The sequence below is a fragment of the Poecile atricapillus genome, chromosome 31, assembly GCF_030490865.1.
Source record: "Poecile atricapillus isolate bPoeAtr1 chromosome 31, bPoeAtr1.hap1, whole genome shotgun sequence".
In the NCBI taxonomy this organism is placed as follows: Eukaryota; Metazoa; Chordata; class Aves; order Passeriformes; family Paridae; genus Poecile; species Poecile atricapillus.
In genome coordinates, this window is record NC_081279.1 from 3,776,782 (window position 1) to 3,795,391 (window position 18,610).

Below are 18,610 nucleotides of genomic sequence, written 5' to 3' on the forward strand. Positions count from 1 at the left end.
TTTCACCCCAAAACCGGGGATTTCACCCCAAAACCCGGGGATTTCACCCCAAAACTGGGGATTTCACCCCAAAACCAGGGATTTCACCCCAAAACCCGGGGATTTCACCCCAAAATTGGGGATTTCACCCCAAAACTGGGGATTTCACCCCAAAACCGGGGATTTCACCCCAAAACCTGGGGATTTCACCCCAAAACCAGGGGATTTCACCCCAAAACCGGGGATTTCACCCCAAAACCCGGGGATTTCACCCCAAAACCTGGGGTTCCCACCCCAAAAACCTGGGGATCCCACCTAAAAATCCAGGATCCCACCCCAAAACCCTGGGATTTCACCCCAAAACTGAGGATATCACCCCAAAACCGGGGATTTCACCCCAAAACTGAGGATATCACCCCAAAACCGGGGATTTCACCCCAAAACTGAGGATATCACCCCAAAACCGGGGATTTCACCCCAAAACCGGGGATTTCACCCCAAAACCCGGGGATTTCACCCCAAAACCCAGGGATTTCACCCCAAAACCGGGGATTTCACCCCAAAACCCGGGGATTTAACCCCAAAAAAGGGGATTTCACCCCAAACCCGGGGATTTCACCCCAAACCCGGGGATTTCACCCCAAAACCGGGGGATTTCACCCCAAACCCGGGGATTTCACCCCAAAACCGGGGATTTCACCCCAAAACCGGGGATTTCACCCCAAATCTGGGGATTTCACCCCAAAACCCCGTCCTTACCTGCAGGAGTTCCCGCAGGATCCGGCGCTGGCGGCGGCGTCGCCGCGGAGCCGCGGGTGGATGAGGGTGAGGATGAGGAAGGCGAGGAGGAAGAGGACGGACGGGACGGCGAAGAGCGTGGCCCGGTGAGGGCGCTGGGTTTTGGGGGGACACCGAGGGATTTTGGGGTTTTTTTTGTTGATTTTTGGTGTTTTTGTTGAATTTTTGGGGTTTTTCTGTTGATTTTTGGGGGTTTTTTGTTGAATTTTTGGGGGTTTTTTGATGATTTTTTGAGGTTTTTTGTTGATTTTGGGGGATTTTTTTTTATTTTTTGGGGGTTTTTTGTTGATTTTTGGGGTTTTTTTTTGTTGATTTTTGGGGGTTTTTTTTGTTGATTTTTGGGGTTTATTTTGTTTATTTTTTTAGACTTTTTTGTTGATTTTTTTGTTGGTTTTTTTTGCTAATTTTTTGGATTTTTTTTGTTGATTTTTTGGGTTTTTTTCTGATTTTTGGGGAGTTTTTGTTGATTTTTTTGGGTTTTTTTGCTGATTTTTGGGGATTTTTTGGTTGAATTTTTGGGGGTTTTTTTCTGATTTTTTGGGGTTTTTTTGTTGATTTTTTTTGGTTTTTTGTTGATTTTTGGGGTTTTTTTGGTTGATTTTTTGGTTTGGTTTTTTTTGCTGATTTTTTTGGGGTTTTTTGTTGATTTTTGGGGGGTTTTTTGCTGATTTTTGGGGAGTTTTTGTTTATTTTTTTGGGTTCTTTTGTTGATTTTTGGGGGGGGTTATTTGTTGATTTTTTGGGGTTTTTTTTGTTGATTTTTTGGGGTTTTTTTTGTTGATTTTTTGGGGGTTTTTTTGCTGATTTTTTGGGTTTTTTTTTGTTAATTTTTGGGGTTTTTTCGTAGATTTTTGGGTGTTTCTGTTGATTTTTGGGGGGGTTTTGCAGATTTTGGGGGGTTTTGTTGATTTTTGGGGAGTTTCTGTTGATTTTTTGGGTTTTTTTGTTAATTTTGTGGTTTTTTTTGTTGATTTTGGGTTTTTTTTGCTAATTTTTGGGAGGTTCTAATGATTTTGGGGGGGTTTTGTAGATTTTGGGGGGTTTTGTTAATTTTTGGGGGTTTTTTGTTGATTTTTTTGTGTTTTTTTTGTTAATTTTGGGGGTTTTTTTGTTGATTTTGGGGTTTTTTTGTTAATTTTTGGGGGGTTCTATTGATTTTTGGGGGGTTTTGTTGATTTTTGGGGTTTTTTTGTTGATTTTTGGGGTTTTTTTGTTGATTTTTGTGGTTTTTTTGTTGATTTTTGGGGTTCTTTTTGTAGATTTTTGGGGGGTTTCTGTTGATTCTTGGAGTTTTTTTGTTAATTTTTGGGGGTTTTTTGTTAATTTTTGGGGTTTTTTTTTGCTGATTTTTTGGGGAGTTTTTGTTGATTTTTGGGGGTTTTTTTGTTGATTTTTGGGGGGGTTTTGTAGATTTTGGGGGGTTTTGTTGATTTTTGGGGGGTTTCTGTTGAATTTGGGGGGGGTTGTTGATTTTTGGGGTTTTTTTGTAGATTTTGGGGTTTTTTTTGTAGATTTTTGGGGTTTTTTCGTAGATTTTTGGGTGTTTCTGTTGATTTTTGGGTTTTTTTGTAGATTTTGGGGGGTTTCTGTTGATTTTTTGGGGGGTTTGACCCCCCTGTGATGCTCGGGTGGGGGAGGGGTACCTTGGGGGTCGGCGTCTCAGGGGGGTCCAGAGGGTCCAGCTGTGGGGGAGGGGAAAATGAGGGGGGGACCCCGAATTTGGGGGTGGGGGATGGGTTGAAAGCCACCCCAAAATTCCCAGGACCCCCCAGTTTGGATTTTGGGGCCCCCCAGCACCCCCAAATTTGGATTTTGGGGCACAGGGAACCCCAGGACCCCCCAAGTCTGGATTTTGGGCACCCCAGAACCCCCAAGTTTGGGTTTAGGGACACCCCAGGACCCCCCAAATTCGGATTTTGGGGCACAGGGAACCCCAGAACCCCCCAAGTTTGGATTTTGGGGCAGAGGGAACCCCAAATTTGGGGTTTGGGTCACCCCAGGACCCCCCAAATTTGGATTTTGGGGCAGAGGGAACCCCAAATTTGGGGTTTGGGGCACCCCAGGACTCCCCAAATTTGGATTTTGGGCACCCCAGCACCCCCAAGTTCGGGTTTTGGGGAAAGGGGAACCCCAGAACCCCCCAAATTTGGGTTTTGGGGAAAAAGGAACCCCATAACCCCCCCCAGTTTGGATTTTGGGGCACCCCAGGACCCCATAACCCCCCAAATTTGGCTTTTGGGGCCCCCCAGCACCCCCAAATTTGGGTTTTGGGGCCCCCCAGCACCCCCAAATTTGGGTTTTGGGGCACTCCAGCACCCCCAATTTGGATTTTGGGGCCCCCCAGGACCCCATAACCCCCCCAGTTTGGCTTTTGTGGCCCCCCAGCACCCCAAAATTCAGGTTTTGGGGAAAAGGGAACCCCAGGACCCCCCCAAATTTGGATTTTGGGGCAGAGGGAACCCCAATTTTGGATTTTGGGGCAGAAGGACCCCCCAAGTTTGTATTTTGGGGCACCCCAGGACCCCAGAACCCCCCCAGGTTTGGATTTTGGGGCCCCCCAGCACCCCCAAATTCGGGTTTTGGGGAAAAGGGAACCCCAGGACCCCCCAAGTTTGGATTTTGGGGCACCCCAGGACCCCCAAATTTGGATTTTGGGGCACAGGGAACCCCAGGACCCCCCAAGTTTGGGTTTTGGGCACCCCAAGACCCCCCAAGTTTGGGTTTTGGGACACCCCAGGACCCCCAAATTTGGATTTTGGGGCACAGGGAACCCCAGGACCCCCCAAGTTTGGGTTTTGGGACACCCCAGGACCCCCAAATTCGGGTTTTGGGGCAAAAGGAACCCCAGGACCCCCCAAGTTTGGATTTTGGAGCCCCCCAGCACCCCCAAATTTGGGTTTTGGGACACCCCAGGACCCCCCAAATTTGGATTTTAGGGCACAGGGAACCCCAGAACTCCCCAAGTTTGGATTTTGGGGCAGAGGGAACCCCAAATTTGGGGTTTGGGGCACCCCAGGACTCCCCAAATTTGGATTTTGGGCACCCCAGGACCCCCAAATTCGGGTTTTGGGAAAAAGGGAACCCCAGAACCCCCCCAGTTTGGATTTTGGGGAAAAGGGAACCCCAGGACCCCCCCAGTTTGGATTTTGGGGCCCCCCAGCACCCCGAAATTCGGATTTTGGAGCAAAGGGAACCCCAGGACCCCCCCAAATTTGGATTTTGGGGCACCCCAGGACCCCATAACCCCCCCAGTTTTTATTTTGGGGCCCCCCAGCACCCCGAAATTCAGGTTTTGGGGAAAAGGGAACCCCAGAACCCCCCAGTTTGGATTTTGGGGCCACCCAGCACCCCCAAATTCAGGTTTTGGGGAAAAGGGAACCCCAGGACCCCCCCAAATTCGGATTTTGGGGCAGAAGGACCCCCCAAGTTTGTATTTTGGGGCCCCCCAGGACCCCATAACCCCCCCCAGTTTGGATTTTGGGGCACCCCAGGACCCCATAACCCCCCCAGTTTGGCTTTTGGGGCCCCCCAGCACCCCCAAATGGAGGTTTTGGGGTGTCCCCAGCCCGTACCTGCGCGTAGGCTCCGTCCAGCCCCATCCCGGCGCGAGGCTGGAACAGGAAAATCCGGAATTTCCCGCTGGGATTTGGGGGGGCAGGGGAGGAACCCCAAAAATCCTCCAGGGAATTCCCGGGATCCCAAAGCTCCGGAGGGACGGGAAAGGGAAAAGGGGCACCCCAAAAATGGGGCTGGGACCCCTCGGGGGAGGGAGGGGTCCCCAAATTCCGGGGCAGAGACGAGGGAGGAGCGGGGACGGGTTTAGGGACGGGTTTGGGGTTTAGGGACGGGTTTGGGGTCACATTTGGGGTCGGTTTAGGGTCATATTTTGGGTCACATTTGGGGTCAGTTTGGGGTCACATTTGGGGGCAGTTTAGGGACACGTTTGGGGTTGGTTTGGGGTCACTTCTGGGGTCACTTTTGGGGTCACTTTGGGGTCAGTTTAGGGAGACTTTCGGGTCACATTTGGGGTCAGTTTAGGGACACATTTGGGGTTGGTTTGGGGTCACATTTGGGGTCACATTTGGGGCCAGTTTAGGGAGACTTTGGGGTCACATTTGGGGTCACTTTGGGGTCACTTTGGGGCCAGTTTGGGGTCACATTTAGGGTCACTTTGGGGTCACATTTGGGGCCAGTTTGGGGTCACATTTAGGGTCACTTTGGGGTCACATTTGGGGCCGGTTTGGGGTCACATTTGGGGCCGATTTGGGAACACATTTAGGGCCACTTTGGGGTCATATTCAGGGTCAGTTTGGGGTCACATTTGGGGTCACTTTGGGGTCAGTTTAGGGACACTTTGGGGTCACATTTGGGGTCAGTTTGGGGTCACTTTGGGGTTGGTTTAGGGTCACATTTGGGGTCACTTTTGGGTCACATTTGGGGTCACTTTGGGGTCACATTTGGGGTAATTTTTGGGGTCACTTTGGGGTCACATTCAGGGACACTTTGGGGTCACATTTGGGGCCGATGTGGGGTCACATTTGGGGTCAGTTTGGGGTCACATTTGGGGTCACTTTGGGGTCACATTTGGGGTCACATTTGGGACACATTTGGGGTCACATTTGGGGTCACATTTGGGACACATTTGGGGTCACATTTGGGGTCACTTTGGGGTCACATTTGGGGTCAGTTTGGGGTCAGTTTAGGGAGACTTTGGGGTCACATTTGGGGCCACTTTGGGGTCACATTTGGGGTCACTTTGGGGTCACATTTGGGGCCGGTTTGGGGTCACTTTGGGGTCACATTTAGGGACACTTTGGGGACACATTTGGGGTCACATTTGGGGCCGGTTTGGGGTCACTTTTGGGGTCACATTTGGGACACATTTGGGGTCACATTTAGGGTCTCTTTTGGGTCACTTTGGGGTTGCATTTGGGGTCAGTTTGGGGTCACATTTGGGTCCCATTTGGGGTCACATTTGGGGTCACTTTGGGGTTGGTTTAGGGTCACTTTTGGGGTCACTTTTGGGGTCACATTTGGGGTCGGTTTGGGATCACATTTGGGGTCACTTTTGGGGCCACATTTGGGGCCGGTTTGGGGAGACTTTGGGGTCACATTTGGGGTTGGTTTGGGGACACTTTGGGGTCACTTTGGGGTCGCTTTTGGGGTCACATTTGGGGTCACTTTGGGGTTGGTTTAGGGTCCGATTTGGGGTCACTTCTGGGGTCACATTTGGGGACACATTTGGGGCCAGTTTAGGGACACTTTGGGGTCACATTTGGGGCCGGTTTGGGGTCACTTTGGGGTCACATTCAGGGACACTTTGGGGTCACATTTGGGGTCACTTTGGGGACACATTTGGGGCCGATTTGGGGTCACATTTGGGGTCAGTTTGGGGTCGGTTTGGGTCACATTTGGGGTCACATTTGGGGTCACTTTGGGGTCACTTTTGGGGTCGGTTTGGGGTCACATTTAGGGACACTTTGGGGTCACATTTAGGATCACTTTGGGGTCACTTTGGGATCACATTTAGGGACACTTTGGGGTCACATTTAGGGACGGTTTGGGGACACTTTGGGGACAAATTTGGGGTCGGTTTAGGGTCGCATTTAGGATCGGTTTGGGGACGCATTTAGGGCCGGTTTGGGGACACTTTGGGGACAAATTTGGGGTCGGTTTGGGGTCACATTTAGGATCAGTTTGGAGTCACATTCAGGGCCGGTTTGGGGACACATTTAGGGTCAGTTTAGGGACACATTTCGGGCCCACTAAGGGACACATTTGGGGCGGTTTTGATGCCACATTTGGGGCCCGTTTGGGCCCACATTCGGGCCGAGTTTAGGACAGGTTCAGCCCGGTTTTGGGGCGTTTTTGGGGTAATTTTGGGGTGATTTTGGAGCCGTTTCCACGTCGTTCCCCCCCCGTCCCCCCCCCCCATTTGGTACCGTCCAAGCGCCGCCCTCACGCTCCGTCCGCAGGGGGGCGCCCTCCTCCTCCTCCTCTTCCTCCTTCCCGCGCTGTCCCGGCCACGCCCACAGCGCGCGCGGGGATGACGTCACTTCCGGCGCGCTTCACCCTCCTCCCCTCCCCCCCTTCCCTCTCCGTGAGGGCCCCGGGATGGGGCGAGGGGAGGTGAGGAGGGGGAAGGGTGGAAATGAGGGAATGAGGGGGGGTCTGAGGGGTCCGGGGGGTCCGGGAGGGGCTGAGGGGAGAGGGAGAGAGAAATGAGGGGGGGTCTGAGGGGTTTGAGGGATCTGAGAGGTCCGGAGGGGTCCGGGAGGGAGAAATGAGGAGGGGTCTGAGGGGAAAAGGGAGAATGAGGGGGGGTCTGAGGGATCTGAGGGGTCCGGGAGGGGCTGAGGGGAGAGGGAGGAGAGAAATGAGGGGGGGTCTGAGGGGTCCGGGGGGTCCGGGAGGGAGAAATGAGGAGGGGTCTGAGGGGAAAAGAAGAAATGAGGGGGGGTCTGAGGGGAAAAGGAAGAATGAGGAGGGGTCTGAGGGGAAAAGAAGAAATGAGGAGGGGTCTGAGGGGAAAAGGGAGGATGAGGAGGGGTCTGAGGGGAAAAGAAGAAATGAGAGGGGGTCTGAGGGGAAAAGGGAGAATGAGGAGGGGTCTGAGGGGTCTGGAGGGGCTGAGGGGTCCGGGAGGGAGAAATGAGGGGGGGTCTGAGGGGAAAAGGGAGAATGAGGAGGGGTCTGAGGGGTCCGGGGGGTCCGGGAGGGGCTGAGGGGAGCGGGAGGGAGAAATGAGGGGGGTTCTGAGGGGAAAAGAGAGAATGAGGGGGGGTCTGAGGGGAAAAGAAGAAATGAGGAGGGGTCTGAGGGGAAAAGAGAATGAGGAGGGGTCTGAGGGGAAAAGGAAGAATGAGGAGGGGTCTGAGGGGAAAAGGGGGTCCGGGAGGGGCTGAGGGGAGAGGGAGGGGGAAATGAGGGAGGGTCTGAGGGGAAAAGGGAGAATGAGGAGGGGTCTGAGGGGAGAAGAAGAAATGAGGAGGGGTCTGAGGGGAAAAGGGAGAATGAGGAGGGGTCTGAGGGGAAAAGGGAGGATGAGGAGGGGTCTGAGGGGAAAAGGGAGAATGAGGAGGGGTCTGAGGGGAAAAGGGAGAATGAGGAGGGGTCTGAGGGGTCTGGAGGGTTTGGGGGGGTAAGAGGGGGATGGGGGCGATGTGTGGCAGCCCCTCAAACCCAACCCCTGACCCCCCCCAGGCCGCTCCTGACTGATCCGGCTCTGCCAAATCCAGCTCGGCATCATGGGTGAGGGATGGACCCCCAAAATCACCCCCAAATTATCCCCAAATTCCCCCCAAAACCACCCCAAAATTCCACCCAAAATCCCTGTAAAATTCCCGCAAAATCACCCCCAAACTCCTCCCAAAATTCCCCCAAAATCCCTGTAAAATTCCCCCCAAACCTACCCCCAAATTCCCCCCAAAACACTCCAAAATTACCCCCAAATTCCTCCCAAAATCCCTGTAAAATTGCCCCCAAACACCTCCAAATTCCCCCCAAAAGCACCCCCAAACTCCTCCCAGAATTCCCCCGCTAAACACCCCCAAAATTCCCCCAAAATCCCCGTAAAATTCCCCCCAAAATCCCTGTAAAATTCCCCCAAAACCACCCCAAAATTTCCCCCAAAATTCCCCTCAAATTCCTCCCAAAATTCCCCCCAAAACCACTCCAAAATTCTCCCCCAAACCATCCAAAATTCCCCTCAAAATCCCTGTAAAATTCCCCCCAAAACCACCCCCAAATTCCACCCAAAACCACCCCAAAATTCCTCCCAAATTCTTCCCAAAATTCCCCCCCAAAACCACCCCTAAATTCCCGTAAAATTCCCCCCAAACTACCCCCAAATTCCTCCCGAAATTTCTCCCGAAATTTCCCCCAAAACCACCCCCAAATTCTCCCCAAAATCCCTGTAAAATTCCCCCCAAACACCCCCAAATTCCTCCCAAAATTCCTCCCAAAATTTACCCCAAAACCAGCCCCAAACTCCTCCCAAAATTCCCCCCAAAACACCCCCAAAATTCCTCCAAAATCCCACTAAAATTCCTCCCCAAATTCCCCCCAAAATCCCTGTAAAATTCCCCCCAAACACCCCCAAATTCCTCCCAAAATTCCTTCCAAAATTTACCCCAAAACCAGCCCCAAACTCCTCCCAAAATTCCCCCCAAAACACCCCCAAAATTCCTCCAAAATCCCACTAAAATTCCTCCCCAAATTCTCCCCAAAATCCCTGTAAAATTCCCCCCAAACACCCCCAAATTCCTCCCAAAATTCCTCCCAAAATTTACCCCAAAACCAGCCCCAAACTCCTCCCAAAATTCCCCCAAAACACCCCCAAAATTCCTCCAAAATCCCACTAAAATTCCCCCCAAATTCCTCCCAAAATCCCTGTAAAATTCCCCCAAAATACCCCCAAATTCCTCCAAAATTCCTCCCAAAATTTACCCCAAAACCACCCCCAAACTCCTCCCAAAATTCCCCCCAAAACACCCCCAAAATTCCTCCAAAATCCCACTAAAATTCCCCCAAATTCCTCCCTAAATTCCCCCCAAAATCCCTGTAAAATTCCCCCAAAACACCCCCAAATTCCTCCCAAAATTCCCCCCAAACTTTCCTCCAAATCCCCCAAAAAACTCCTCCAAAAATCCCCCAAATTTTTCTAAAACCCCCAAAATTCCTCTGGAACCTCCCAAAGTTTCTCTGAACCCCCCAAAAAAATTCCTTTAAAACCCCCCAGACCCCCAAAATTGCCTAAAAACCCCTCAAAATTCCTCAAAACTCCTCTGGGAAAGAGCTGAACCCCCAAAATTCCTTTAAAACCCCCCCAAAAAATTCCTTAAAAATTCTCTGGGCAAGGCTGGGACCCCCAAAAATTTGGGGAAATTCCCTAAAATCCTTTCCCAATCCTTAAAAAAAAAAAAACAACCAAATTCCCGGCCCCTTTTCCGTGCCCCCGTTGCCGTTCCCGTTAATCCTCGGCGACAGCTGGGAACGCCTGGAATGACCCCCTGGAAAAACCCCTGGAATGACCCCTGGGCTGCCCCTCCCCCCTCCTCCTCTTCTTCCCCTCCCCCCATCCCATTTTTCCACCCTAAATCCCATTTTTCAACCCCAAATCCCATTTTTTTTTCTGCTCCAAACCCCATTTTTTTTGCCCCCCCATTTTTCCCCCATTTTTTCCCATTTTTCCCCCGTTTCTCCCCATTTTTTCCCATTTTCCCCCCATTTTTCCCCATTTCCCCTCCATTTTCCCTCATTTTTTCCCATTTTCCCCTCATTTTTTCCCATTTTCCCCCCATTTTTTCCCATTTTTTTCCCCATTTTTTCCCCATTTTTCCCCCCCTTTTTCCCCATTTTTCCCCATTTTTCCCCATTTTTCCCCATTTTTTCCCATTTTTTCCCATTTTTTCCCCATTTCCCCCCATTTTCCCCCCATTTTTCCCCATTTTTTCCCATTTTCCCCCCTTTTTTCCCATTTCCCCCCATTTTTCCCCATTTCCCCCGTCTTCCCTCGTTTTTTCCCTTTTTCCCCCCATTTTTCCCCATTTCCCCCCCGTTTTCCCCCATTTTTCCCCATTTTTTCCCATTTCCCCCATTTTTTCCCCATTTTTCCCCCGTTTTCCCCCATTTACTCCCATTTTCCTCCGCTTTTTCTCTGTATTTTCCCATTTTTTCCCATTTTCCCCCCGTTTTTCCCCATTTTTCCCCATTTCCCCCCATTTTTTCCCATTTCCCCCCGTTTTTCCCCATTTTCCCCCATTTCCTCCCATTTTTTCTCCATTTTTTCCCATTTTCTCCCATTTTCTCTCCTTTTTCCCCCCATTTTTTCCCCATTTTTTCCCATTTTCCCCCCGTTTTTCCCCCATTTTTTTCCATTTCCCCCCATTTTTCTCCGTTTTTTCCCCATTTTTTCCCATTTCCCCCCATTTTTTCCCCATTTTCCCCATTTTTTCCCATTTTCCCCCCATTTTTCCCCCATTTTTTCTATTTCCCCCCATTTTTTCTCCGTTTTTCCCCCATTTTTTCCCATTTTCCCCTATTTTTTCTCCATTTTTCCACATTTTTTCCCATTTTCCCCCCGTTTTTCCCCATTTTCCCCCATTTTTTCTCCGTTTTTCCCCATTTTTTCCCATTTTCTCTCCATTTTTCCCATTTTTTCCCGTTTTCCCCCCGTTTTTCCCTGTTTTTCCCATTTTTCCCCATTTTTTCCCATTTTCTCTCCTTTTTTTTCCCCGTTTTTCTCCATTTTTTTCCCGTTTTCTCCCCATTTTTTCCCATTTTCCCCCCATTTTTCCCCATTTCCCCTCCATTTTCCCTCATTTTTTCCCATTTTCCCCCCATTTTTCCCATTTTCTCCCCATTTTTTCCCATTTTTTTCCCCATTTCCCCCCATTTTCCCCCCTTTTTCCCAATTTTTTCCCATTTCCCCCCATTTTTCCTCATTTCCCCCCCGTTTTCCCTCATTTTTTCCCTTTTTTCCCCCATTTTTCCCCATTTCCCTCCGATTTTCCCCCATTTTTCCCCATTTTTTCCCTTTTTCCCCATTTTTACCCCACTTCTCCCCATTTCCCCCTGATTTTCCCCCATTTTTTCCCATTTTTCCCCCGTTTTCCCCCATTTACTCCCATTTTCCTCCGCTTTTTCTCTGTTTTTTCCCATTTTTTCCCATTTTCCCCCCATTTTTCCCCATTTTTCCCATTTTCCCCTCGTTTTTCCCTGTTTTTCCCCATTTTTCCCCATTTCCCCCATTTTTTCCCCATTTCCCCCCATTTTTTCCCGTTTTCTCCCCGTTTTTCCCCCATTTTTTCCCATTTCCCCCCATTTTTTCTCCATTTTTTCCCATTTTTTCCCATTTTCTCTCCTTTTTCCCCCCATTTTTCCCATTTTTTCCCATTTCCCCCCCGTTTTTCCCTGTTCTTCCCCATTTTTCCCATTTTCTCTCCTTTTTTCCCCATTTTTTCCCATTTTTTCCCATTCCCCCCATTTTTCCCCCATTTTTCCCATTTCCCCCCATTTTTTCTCCGTTTTTCCCCATTTTTTCCCATTTTCCCTCCTTTTTCCCCCCGTTTTTCCCCATTTTTCCCCCATTTCCCCCATTTTTTCCCATTTTTCCCCATTTTCCCTCCTTTTTCCCCCATTTTTCCCCATTTTTTCCCATTTCCCCCCATTTTTCCCATTTCTCTCCCATTTTTTCCCATTTTCCCCCCGTTTTTCCCTGTTTTTCCCATTTCCCCCCCATTTTTTCTCCGTTTTTCCCCATTTTTTCCAATTTTCTTTCCTTTTTTCCCCGTTTTTCCCATTTTTTCCCACTTTCCCCCATTTTTTCCATTTCCCCCCATTTTTTCTCCGTTTTTCCCCATTTTTTCCCTTCTTCCCTCCTTTTTCCCCCGTTTTTCCCCATTTTTCCCCCATTTCCCCCCATTTTTTCCCATTTTTTCCCGTTTTCCCCCATTTTCCCCCGTTTTCCCCCCATTTTTTCCCATTTCCCCCCATTTTTTCCCATTTTCTCTCCTTTTTTCCTCATTTCCCCCCATTTTTTCCCCATTTCCCCCCATTTTTTCCCATTTTCTCCCCGTTTTTTCCCCCATTTTTTCCCATTTCCCCCCATTTTTTCTCCATTTTTTTTCCATTTCCCCCCATTTTCTCTCCTTTTTCCCCCCATTTTTCCCATTTTTTCCCATTTTCCCCCCGTTTTTCCCTGTTTTTCCCATTTTTCCCATTTTTTCCTGTTTTCCCCCCGTTTTTCCCCGTTTCCAGCCACCTCGGAGTGGCTCCGGTTCTTCGAGGACGCCGGGATCCCGCCCGGCCCCGCCCTGGGCTACGCCGTGGCCTTCGTGGATAACAGGTGGGAAAAGGGGGGAAAGACCCCCGGGACCCCCGGGAATGGGGGAAAAAATCCTGGAATTGGGGAAAAAAATCCTGGAATGGGCAAAAAAACCTTTGGAATGGGGAAAAAACCCCCGGAGACCCCCGGGAATGGGGAAAAAAATCCTGGAATTGGGGAAAAAAATCCTGGAATTGGGAAAAAAATCCCTGGAATTGGGGAAAAAATCCTGGGAATGAGGTCAGGAAAAAACACTGGGAATGGGGGGGGGAAAGACCCCCCGAGACCCCCAGGAATGGGGGAAATAATCCCGGGAATGGGGAAAAAAATCCTGGGAATGGGGAAAAAAATCCTGGGAATGGGGAAAAAAACCCCGGGAATGGGGAAAAAATCCTGGGAATGGGGAAAAAAATCCTGGAATGGGGAAAAAGCCCCCGGAGACCCCCGGGAATGGGGAAAAAAATCCCAGGAATGGGGAAAAAAATCCTGGAATTGGTAAAAAAACCCTGGGAATGGGGATAAAAAACCCCGAGAATGGGGAGAAAATCCCTGGGAATGGGGAAAAAAATCCTGGAATTGGGGAAAAAACCCCGGGAATGGGGATAAAAAACCCTGGGAATGGGGAAAAAATCCTGGAATGGGGAAAAAGCCCCCGGAGACCCCCGGGAATGGGGAAAAAAATCCCAGGAATGGGGAAAAAAATCCTGGAATTGGTAAAAAAACCCTGGGAATGGGGATAAAAAACCCCGAGAATGGGGAGAAAATCCCTGGGAATGGGGAAAAAAATCCTGGAATTGGGGAAAAAAACCCTGGAATTGGGGAAAAAATCCCGGGAATGGGGAAAAAAACCCCGGGAATGGGGAAAAAATCCCTGGGAATGGGGAAAGAAATCCTGGAATTGGGGAAAAATCCCAGGAATGGGGAAAAAAACCCGGGAATGGGGAGGGGGAAAGACCCCCAGACACCCCTGGGGTGGATCCCGTGAGGGTGGATCCCATGGGTGGATCCCGGGGGTTCTGGGGTGGATTTCCCTGGGATCCCGAGGGTGGATCCCGGGGGTTCTGGGGTGGGGTTTGGTGGATCCAGGGGGTGGATCTGGGTGGATCCCAGGGGTTCTGGGGTGGATTTCCTTGGGATCTGGGGATGGGTGGATCCCAGGGGTGGATTCCATGGGTTCTGGGGTGGGTTTTGGTGGATCCCAGGGTGGGGTGGATTCAGTGGGTGGATCCAGGTGGATCCCAGGGGTTCTGGGGTGGGTTTCCCTGGGATCCAGGGGGGTGGGTCCCGTGGGTGGATCCCAGTGGGTGGATCCCGGGGGTTCTGGGGTGGGTTTCCTTGGGATCTGGGGATGGGTGGATCCCAGGGGTGGATTCCATGGGTGGTGGGGTGGGGTTTAGTGGATCCCATGGGTGGACCCAGGTGGATCCCGGGGGTTTTGGGTTGGGTTTCCCTGGGATCGGAGGGGGGGGGTGGGGTGGAAGGTTGCTGTGGGTGGATCCCGTGAGTGGATCCCGTGTGGGTGGATCCCATGAGTGGATCCCGGGCCGTTCCCCAGCAGGATCCACAAGAACATGCTGCTGGACCTGACCCGGGAGCTGATGAAGGAGCTCGGCATCACCGCCGTGGGCGACGTCATCGCCATCCTGCGCCACGCCAAGGTGGTGCACAGGCAGGTGCGGGATCCACCCCCGGGATCCACCCCCGGGATCCACCCCCGGGATCCACTGGGATCCAGGAGAAACCCCCCTGATCCCCGTTCCCCACAGGAAATGTGCCGGGCGGCCTCGGAGTCGCTGCAGCCGGAGGCCGAGCGGGCGCCGGGGGGATCCTGGCGGGATCGGGAGGATCGGGATCAGCGGGATCGGGAGGACCGGGATCCCCGGGATCGGCGGGATCCCCGGGATCGGGCGTGCGCGGCCGCGGGCAGGATGATCAGCCACAGCCTGCAGCGGGAGCCCCGACAGCCCCGCGGGACCCCCGGCACCGGGATCTGCGTCACCGTCCCCAACGGAGCCGACGGTACCCGGAGGGGCCCGGATCCCGCGGGATCCGCTCGGGATCCGCTCGGGATCCGCTCGGGGATGAGGGGGGGCAGGGAGACTCCCGGGGGGAGCAGGGGGTGATCCAGGGGGATCGGGGAGGAGCTGGGATCCATCCAGGGGGATCAGGGATCCATGCAGGGGGATCAGGGAGGAGCTGGGATCCATCCAGGGAGATCGGGGAGGAGCTGGGATCCATCCAGGGGGATCAGGGATCCATCCAGGGGGATCAGGGATCCATCCAGGGGGATCAGGGAGGAGCTGGGATCCATCCAGGGAGATCGGGGAGGAATGAGGATTGATCCAAGGGGATCAGGGATCCATCCAGGGGGATCAGGGATCCATCCAGGGGGAACAGGGAAGAGCTGGGATCCTTCCAGGGGAATCAGGGAGGAGCGAGGATTGATCCAGAGGAATCAGGGATCAACCCAGGGGGCTCAGAGATCAATTCAGGGGGATCAGGGAAGATCATGGATGGATCCAGGGGGATCAGGGAGGATCGGGGACAGATCCAGGGAGTTCAGGGATGGATCCAGGGGGATCAGGGAGTTTGGGAATGGATCCAGAAGAATCAGGGAGTTCAGGGATCAATCGGGGGGGATCAGGGATGGATCCAGGGAGTTCAGGGATGGATCCAAGGGGATTAGGGATGGATCCAGGGGGATCAGGGAGCTCAGGGACGGATCCAGGGAGATCAGGGATGGATCCAGGGAGATCAGGGATGGATCCAAGGGGATCAGGGAGCTCAGGGATGGATCCAGGGGGATCAGGGAGGATCAGGGATGGATCCAGGGGGATCAGGGATGGATCCAGGGGGATCAGGGAGGACCAGGGATGGCTCCAGCGGGATCAGGGAGGATCAGGGATGGATCCAGCGGGATCAGGGAGGATCAGGGAAGATCAGGGACGGCTCCAGGGGGATCAGGGAGGATCAGGGACGGATCCAGCGGGATCAGGGAGGATCAGGAGCTGCTCCAGCCTCTGGGATCCCCCAGGATCCCCGTCCCTCCCCGCAGCCCCCGGGGCGCTGGCGGTGCCGGGCCGGCGGCGCCGCGTCACGGCCGAGATGGAGGGGAAGTACCGGATCTCCCTGCCCAAGGGATCCACCGCCCGCAGCCGCAAGATCCTGCAGCTCCAGGCGGCCTCAGGTACCGGGAACAGCGGCGGGATCCCGGAATCCTGATCCTGGGAAAGGGATCCTGGAATTCTGATCCTGGGAAAGGGAGGATCCCAAATTCCTGATCCTGGGAAAGGGATCCTGGAATTCTGATCCTGGGAAAGGGATCCTGGAATCCTGATCCTGGGAAAGGGATCCCGGAATCCTGATCCTGGGAAAGGGATCCTGGAATCCTGGTCATGGGAAAGGGATCCTGGAATCCCGGTCATGGGAAAGGGATCCCAAATTCCTGATCATGGGAAAGGGGGATCCTGGAATTCTGATCCTGGGAAAGGGATCCCGGAATTCTGATCCTGGGAAAGGGATCCTGGAATCCTGGGAAAGGGATCCTGGAATTCTGATCCTGGGAAAGGGATCCCGGAATCCTGATCCTGGGAAAGAGAGGATCCCAAATTCCTGATCCTGGGAAAGGGATCCCGGAATCCTGATCCTGGGAAAGGGATCCCGGAATTCTGATCCTGGGAAAGGGATCCTGGAATCCCGGTCGTGGGAAAGGGATCCCGGAATTCTGATCCTGGGAAAGGGAGGATCCCAAATTCCTGATCCTGGGAAAGGGATCCTGGAATTCTGATCTTGGGAAAGGGATCCTGGAATTCTGATCCTGGGAAAGGGATCCCAGAATCCTGATCCTGGGAGAGGGATCCTGGAATCCCGGTCATGGGAAAGGGATCCTGGAATTCTGATCCTGGGAAAGGGGGATCCCAAATTCCTGATCGTGGGAAAGGGATCCCGGAATCCTGGAAAAGGGGGGATCGTGGAATTCTGGGAAAGGGGGATCCTGGAATTCTGATCCTGGGAAAGGGATCCCGGAATTCTGATCCTGGGAAGGGAGGATCCCAAAATTCCACTCCTGGGAAAGGGGGGATCGTGGAATTCTGGGAAAGGGGGGGATCACAAATTCCTGATCCTGGGAAAGGGGGGGATCCCAGAATTCCCGGTCCTGGGAAAGGGGGATCCCGGAATCCTGGGAAAGGGGGGGATCCCGGAATTCCCGGTCCTGGGAAAGGGGGGATCCCGAATTCCATGTTGATCCCGGAATTCCCCCGGAATCCGCAGGGCTGGGCCGGCCGTCGGTGTTCCAGCGCCTCGGGGCCGAGCACAAAGCGACCGCAGCCCCCACGGGGAAGGTGAGGGAGGGATCTGGGGGGATCCAGAGGGATCCGGGGGGATCCAGGGGGATCCGGGGGGATTCTGGGGGATTCCATGAAGGATCTGGGGGGATCCAGAGGGGTCCAGAGGGATCTGGGGGGATCCAGGGGGATTCTCAGGGGATCCAGAGGGATCTGGGGGGGGATCCAGAGGGATCGGGGGGGATCCAGGGGGATCTGGGGGGGATCCAGAGGGATCTGGGGGGGATCCAGGGGGTCTGGGGGGATCCAGGGGGATTCTCGGGGGATCCAGAGGGATCTGGGGGGGATCCAGAGGGATGGGGGGGGGATCCAGGGGGATCTGGGGGGGATCCAGAGGGATCTGGGGGGGATCCAGAGGGATCAGGGGGGATCCAGAGGGGGATCTGGGGGGATCCAGGGGGATCTGGGGGGATCCAGAGGGGTCCAGAGGGATCTGGAGGGATTCTGGGGGATTCTGAGAGGGATCAGGGGGGATCCAGAGGGATCTGGGGGGATTCTGAGAGGGATCAGGGAGGATCCAGAGGGATCCAGGGGGGTTGGGAATGAGATCTGGGGCGGGGAAAGGATCCAGGATCTGAAGGAGCAGGATCCAAAGTATCCAGGATCCGGGGGAATGGGATCCAGAGGATCCAGGATCTGAAGGAGCAGGATCCAAAGGATCCCGAGGATCCATGGGAATGGAATCTGGAGGATCCAGAGGATCCATGGGCTCAGGATGCCGGGATCAGAGCAGGAACCCCGGCTGGATCCCGATCCCGATCCCGATCCCTCCCCTCTCCCCGCAGCCCTCGGGAGTTTTCAGCCGCCTGGGGGAGGCTCCGGCCGGCCCCGATCCCGTCGTTGATCCCGGGGGTGATCCGCTGGATCCCGGCGCGGATCCCGCCGGCGACGCCGAGGCTCTGCCCTACGCCGGCGTCCTGAAGCGGCGCCGCGAGCGCGCGGCCGCGAGCGCCGCGGAGCCGCAGGACGGGGCCGTGTCCAGCTCCGCTTCCGCTTCCGCTTCCGGATCCGCTTCCGCTTCCGTGTCCAGTTCAGGTTTTGGTTCCGGTTCCGGTTCCAGATCCGGTTCCAGTTCCGGTTTTTGTTCCGGATCCGGTTCAGGTTCCCGTTCAGGTTTTGGTTCCGGTTCTGGTTCCGGTTCCGGTTTTTGTTCCGGGTCCGGTTCAGGTTTTTGTTCCAGTTCCGGTTCCAGATCCGGTTCCAGTTCCGGTTTTTGTTCCGGATCCGGTTCAGGTTCCCGTTCAGGTTTTGGTTCCGGTTCCGGTTCCGGTTCTGGTTCCGGTTCAGGTTCCCGTTCAGGTTTTGGTTCCGGTTCCAGTTCTGGTTCCGGTTCTGGTTTTGGGTCAGGTTTTGGTTCCGGTTCCGGTTCCGGTTCCGGTTCTGGTTTTGGGTCAGGTTTTGGTTCCGGTTCCGGTTCTGGTTCCGGTTCTGGTTCTGGTTCCGGTTCCGGTTCCGGTTCCCCGCGGCCAGGCCGGGTCAGCAGCTCCTGTGGGAGCCTCAGCGTCTTCCGCAGGCTGGGCCGGAAACCCGACTGATCCCGGGGATCCCGGGGGATCCTGACGGGGGATCCTGCCGGGAATCCTGCTGGGAGATCCCACCTGGGAAGGGAATCCTGCTGAGGGATCCTGGGAATCCTGCTGGGGAATCGTGCTGAGAGATC

General features: G+C 53.5%; 2 protein-coding genes across 7 annotated transcripts in view; one reads left to right on the plus strand and one right to left on the minus strand.

The window, feature by feature from the left end:
* PLD3 (phospholipase D family member 3) overlaps nucleotides 1–6,864 on the minus strand; it is a 20,650-nt gene extending 13,786 nt beyond the window's left edge. The window contains exons 1-4 of one of the 2 annotated variants that reach the window (XM_058859952.1): nucleotides 6,720–6,813; nucleotides 4,350–4,388; nucleotides 2,421–2,459; nucleotides 739–872 (exon numbers count right to left, since the gene is read on the minus strand). In XM_058859952.1, coding sequence (XP_058715935.1) covers nucleotides 739–872; nucleotides 2,421–2,459; nucleotides 4,350–4,376 — 200 coding nt within the window. In that variant the 5' untranslated portion in view covers nucleotides 4,377–4,388; nucleotides 6,720–6,813. Of the gene's footprint in view, nucleotides 1–738; nucleotides 873–2,420; nucleotides 2,460–4,349; nucleotides 4,389–6,719 lie in introns of both variants that reach the window. The other variant, XM_058859953.1, reaches the window with a different exon arrangement.
* On the plus strand, nucleotides 6,822–18,579 carry C31H19orf47 (chromosome 31 C19orf47 homolog). 5 transcript variants are annotated; one of them, XM_058859947.1, is made up of 9 exons: nucleotides 6,822–6,906; nucleotides 7,981–8,028; nucleotides 12,538–12,625; nucleotides 14,160–14,277; nucleotides 14,371–14,623; nucleotides 15,639–15,791; nucleotides 16,877–16,947; nucleotides 17,736–18,349; nucleotides 18,386–18,579. In XM_058859947.1, exons 2-9 carry the CDS (start codon nucleotides 8,025–8,027, stop codon nucleotides 18,483–18,485), a joined length of 1,401 nt encoding a protein of 466 aa, XP_058715930.1. In that variant the 5' UTR covers nucleotides 6,822–6,906; nucleotides 7,981–8,024; the 3' UTR covers nucleotides 18,486–18,579. The 5 variants fall into 5 exon arrangements, with proteins under 5 accessions (XP_058715930.1, XP_058715931.1, XP_058715927.1 ...); XM_058859948.1 differs by having other exon boundaries at nucleotides 17,736–18,303; nucleotides 18,346–18,579; XM_058859944.1 differs by having other exon boundaries at nucleotides 17,736–18,579.
* The last annotated feature ends 31 nt before the right edge of the window (nucleotides 18,580–18,610 follow it).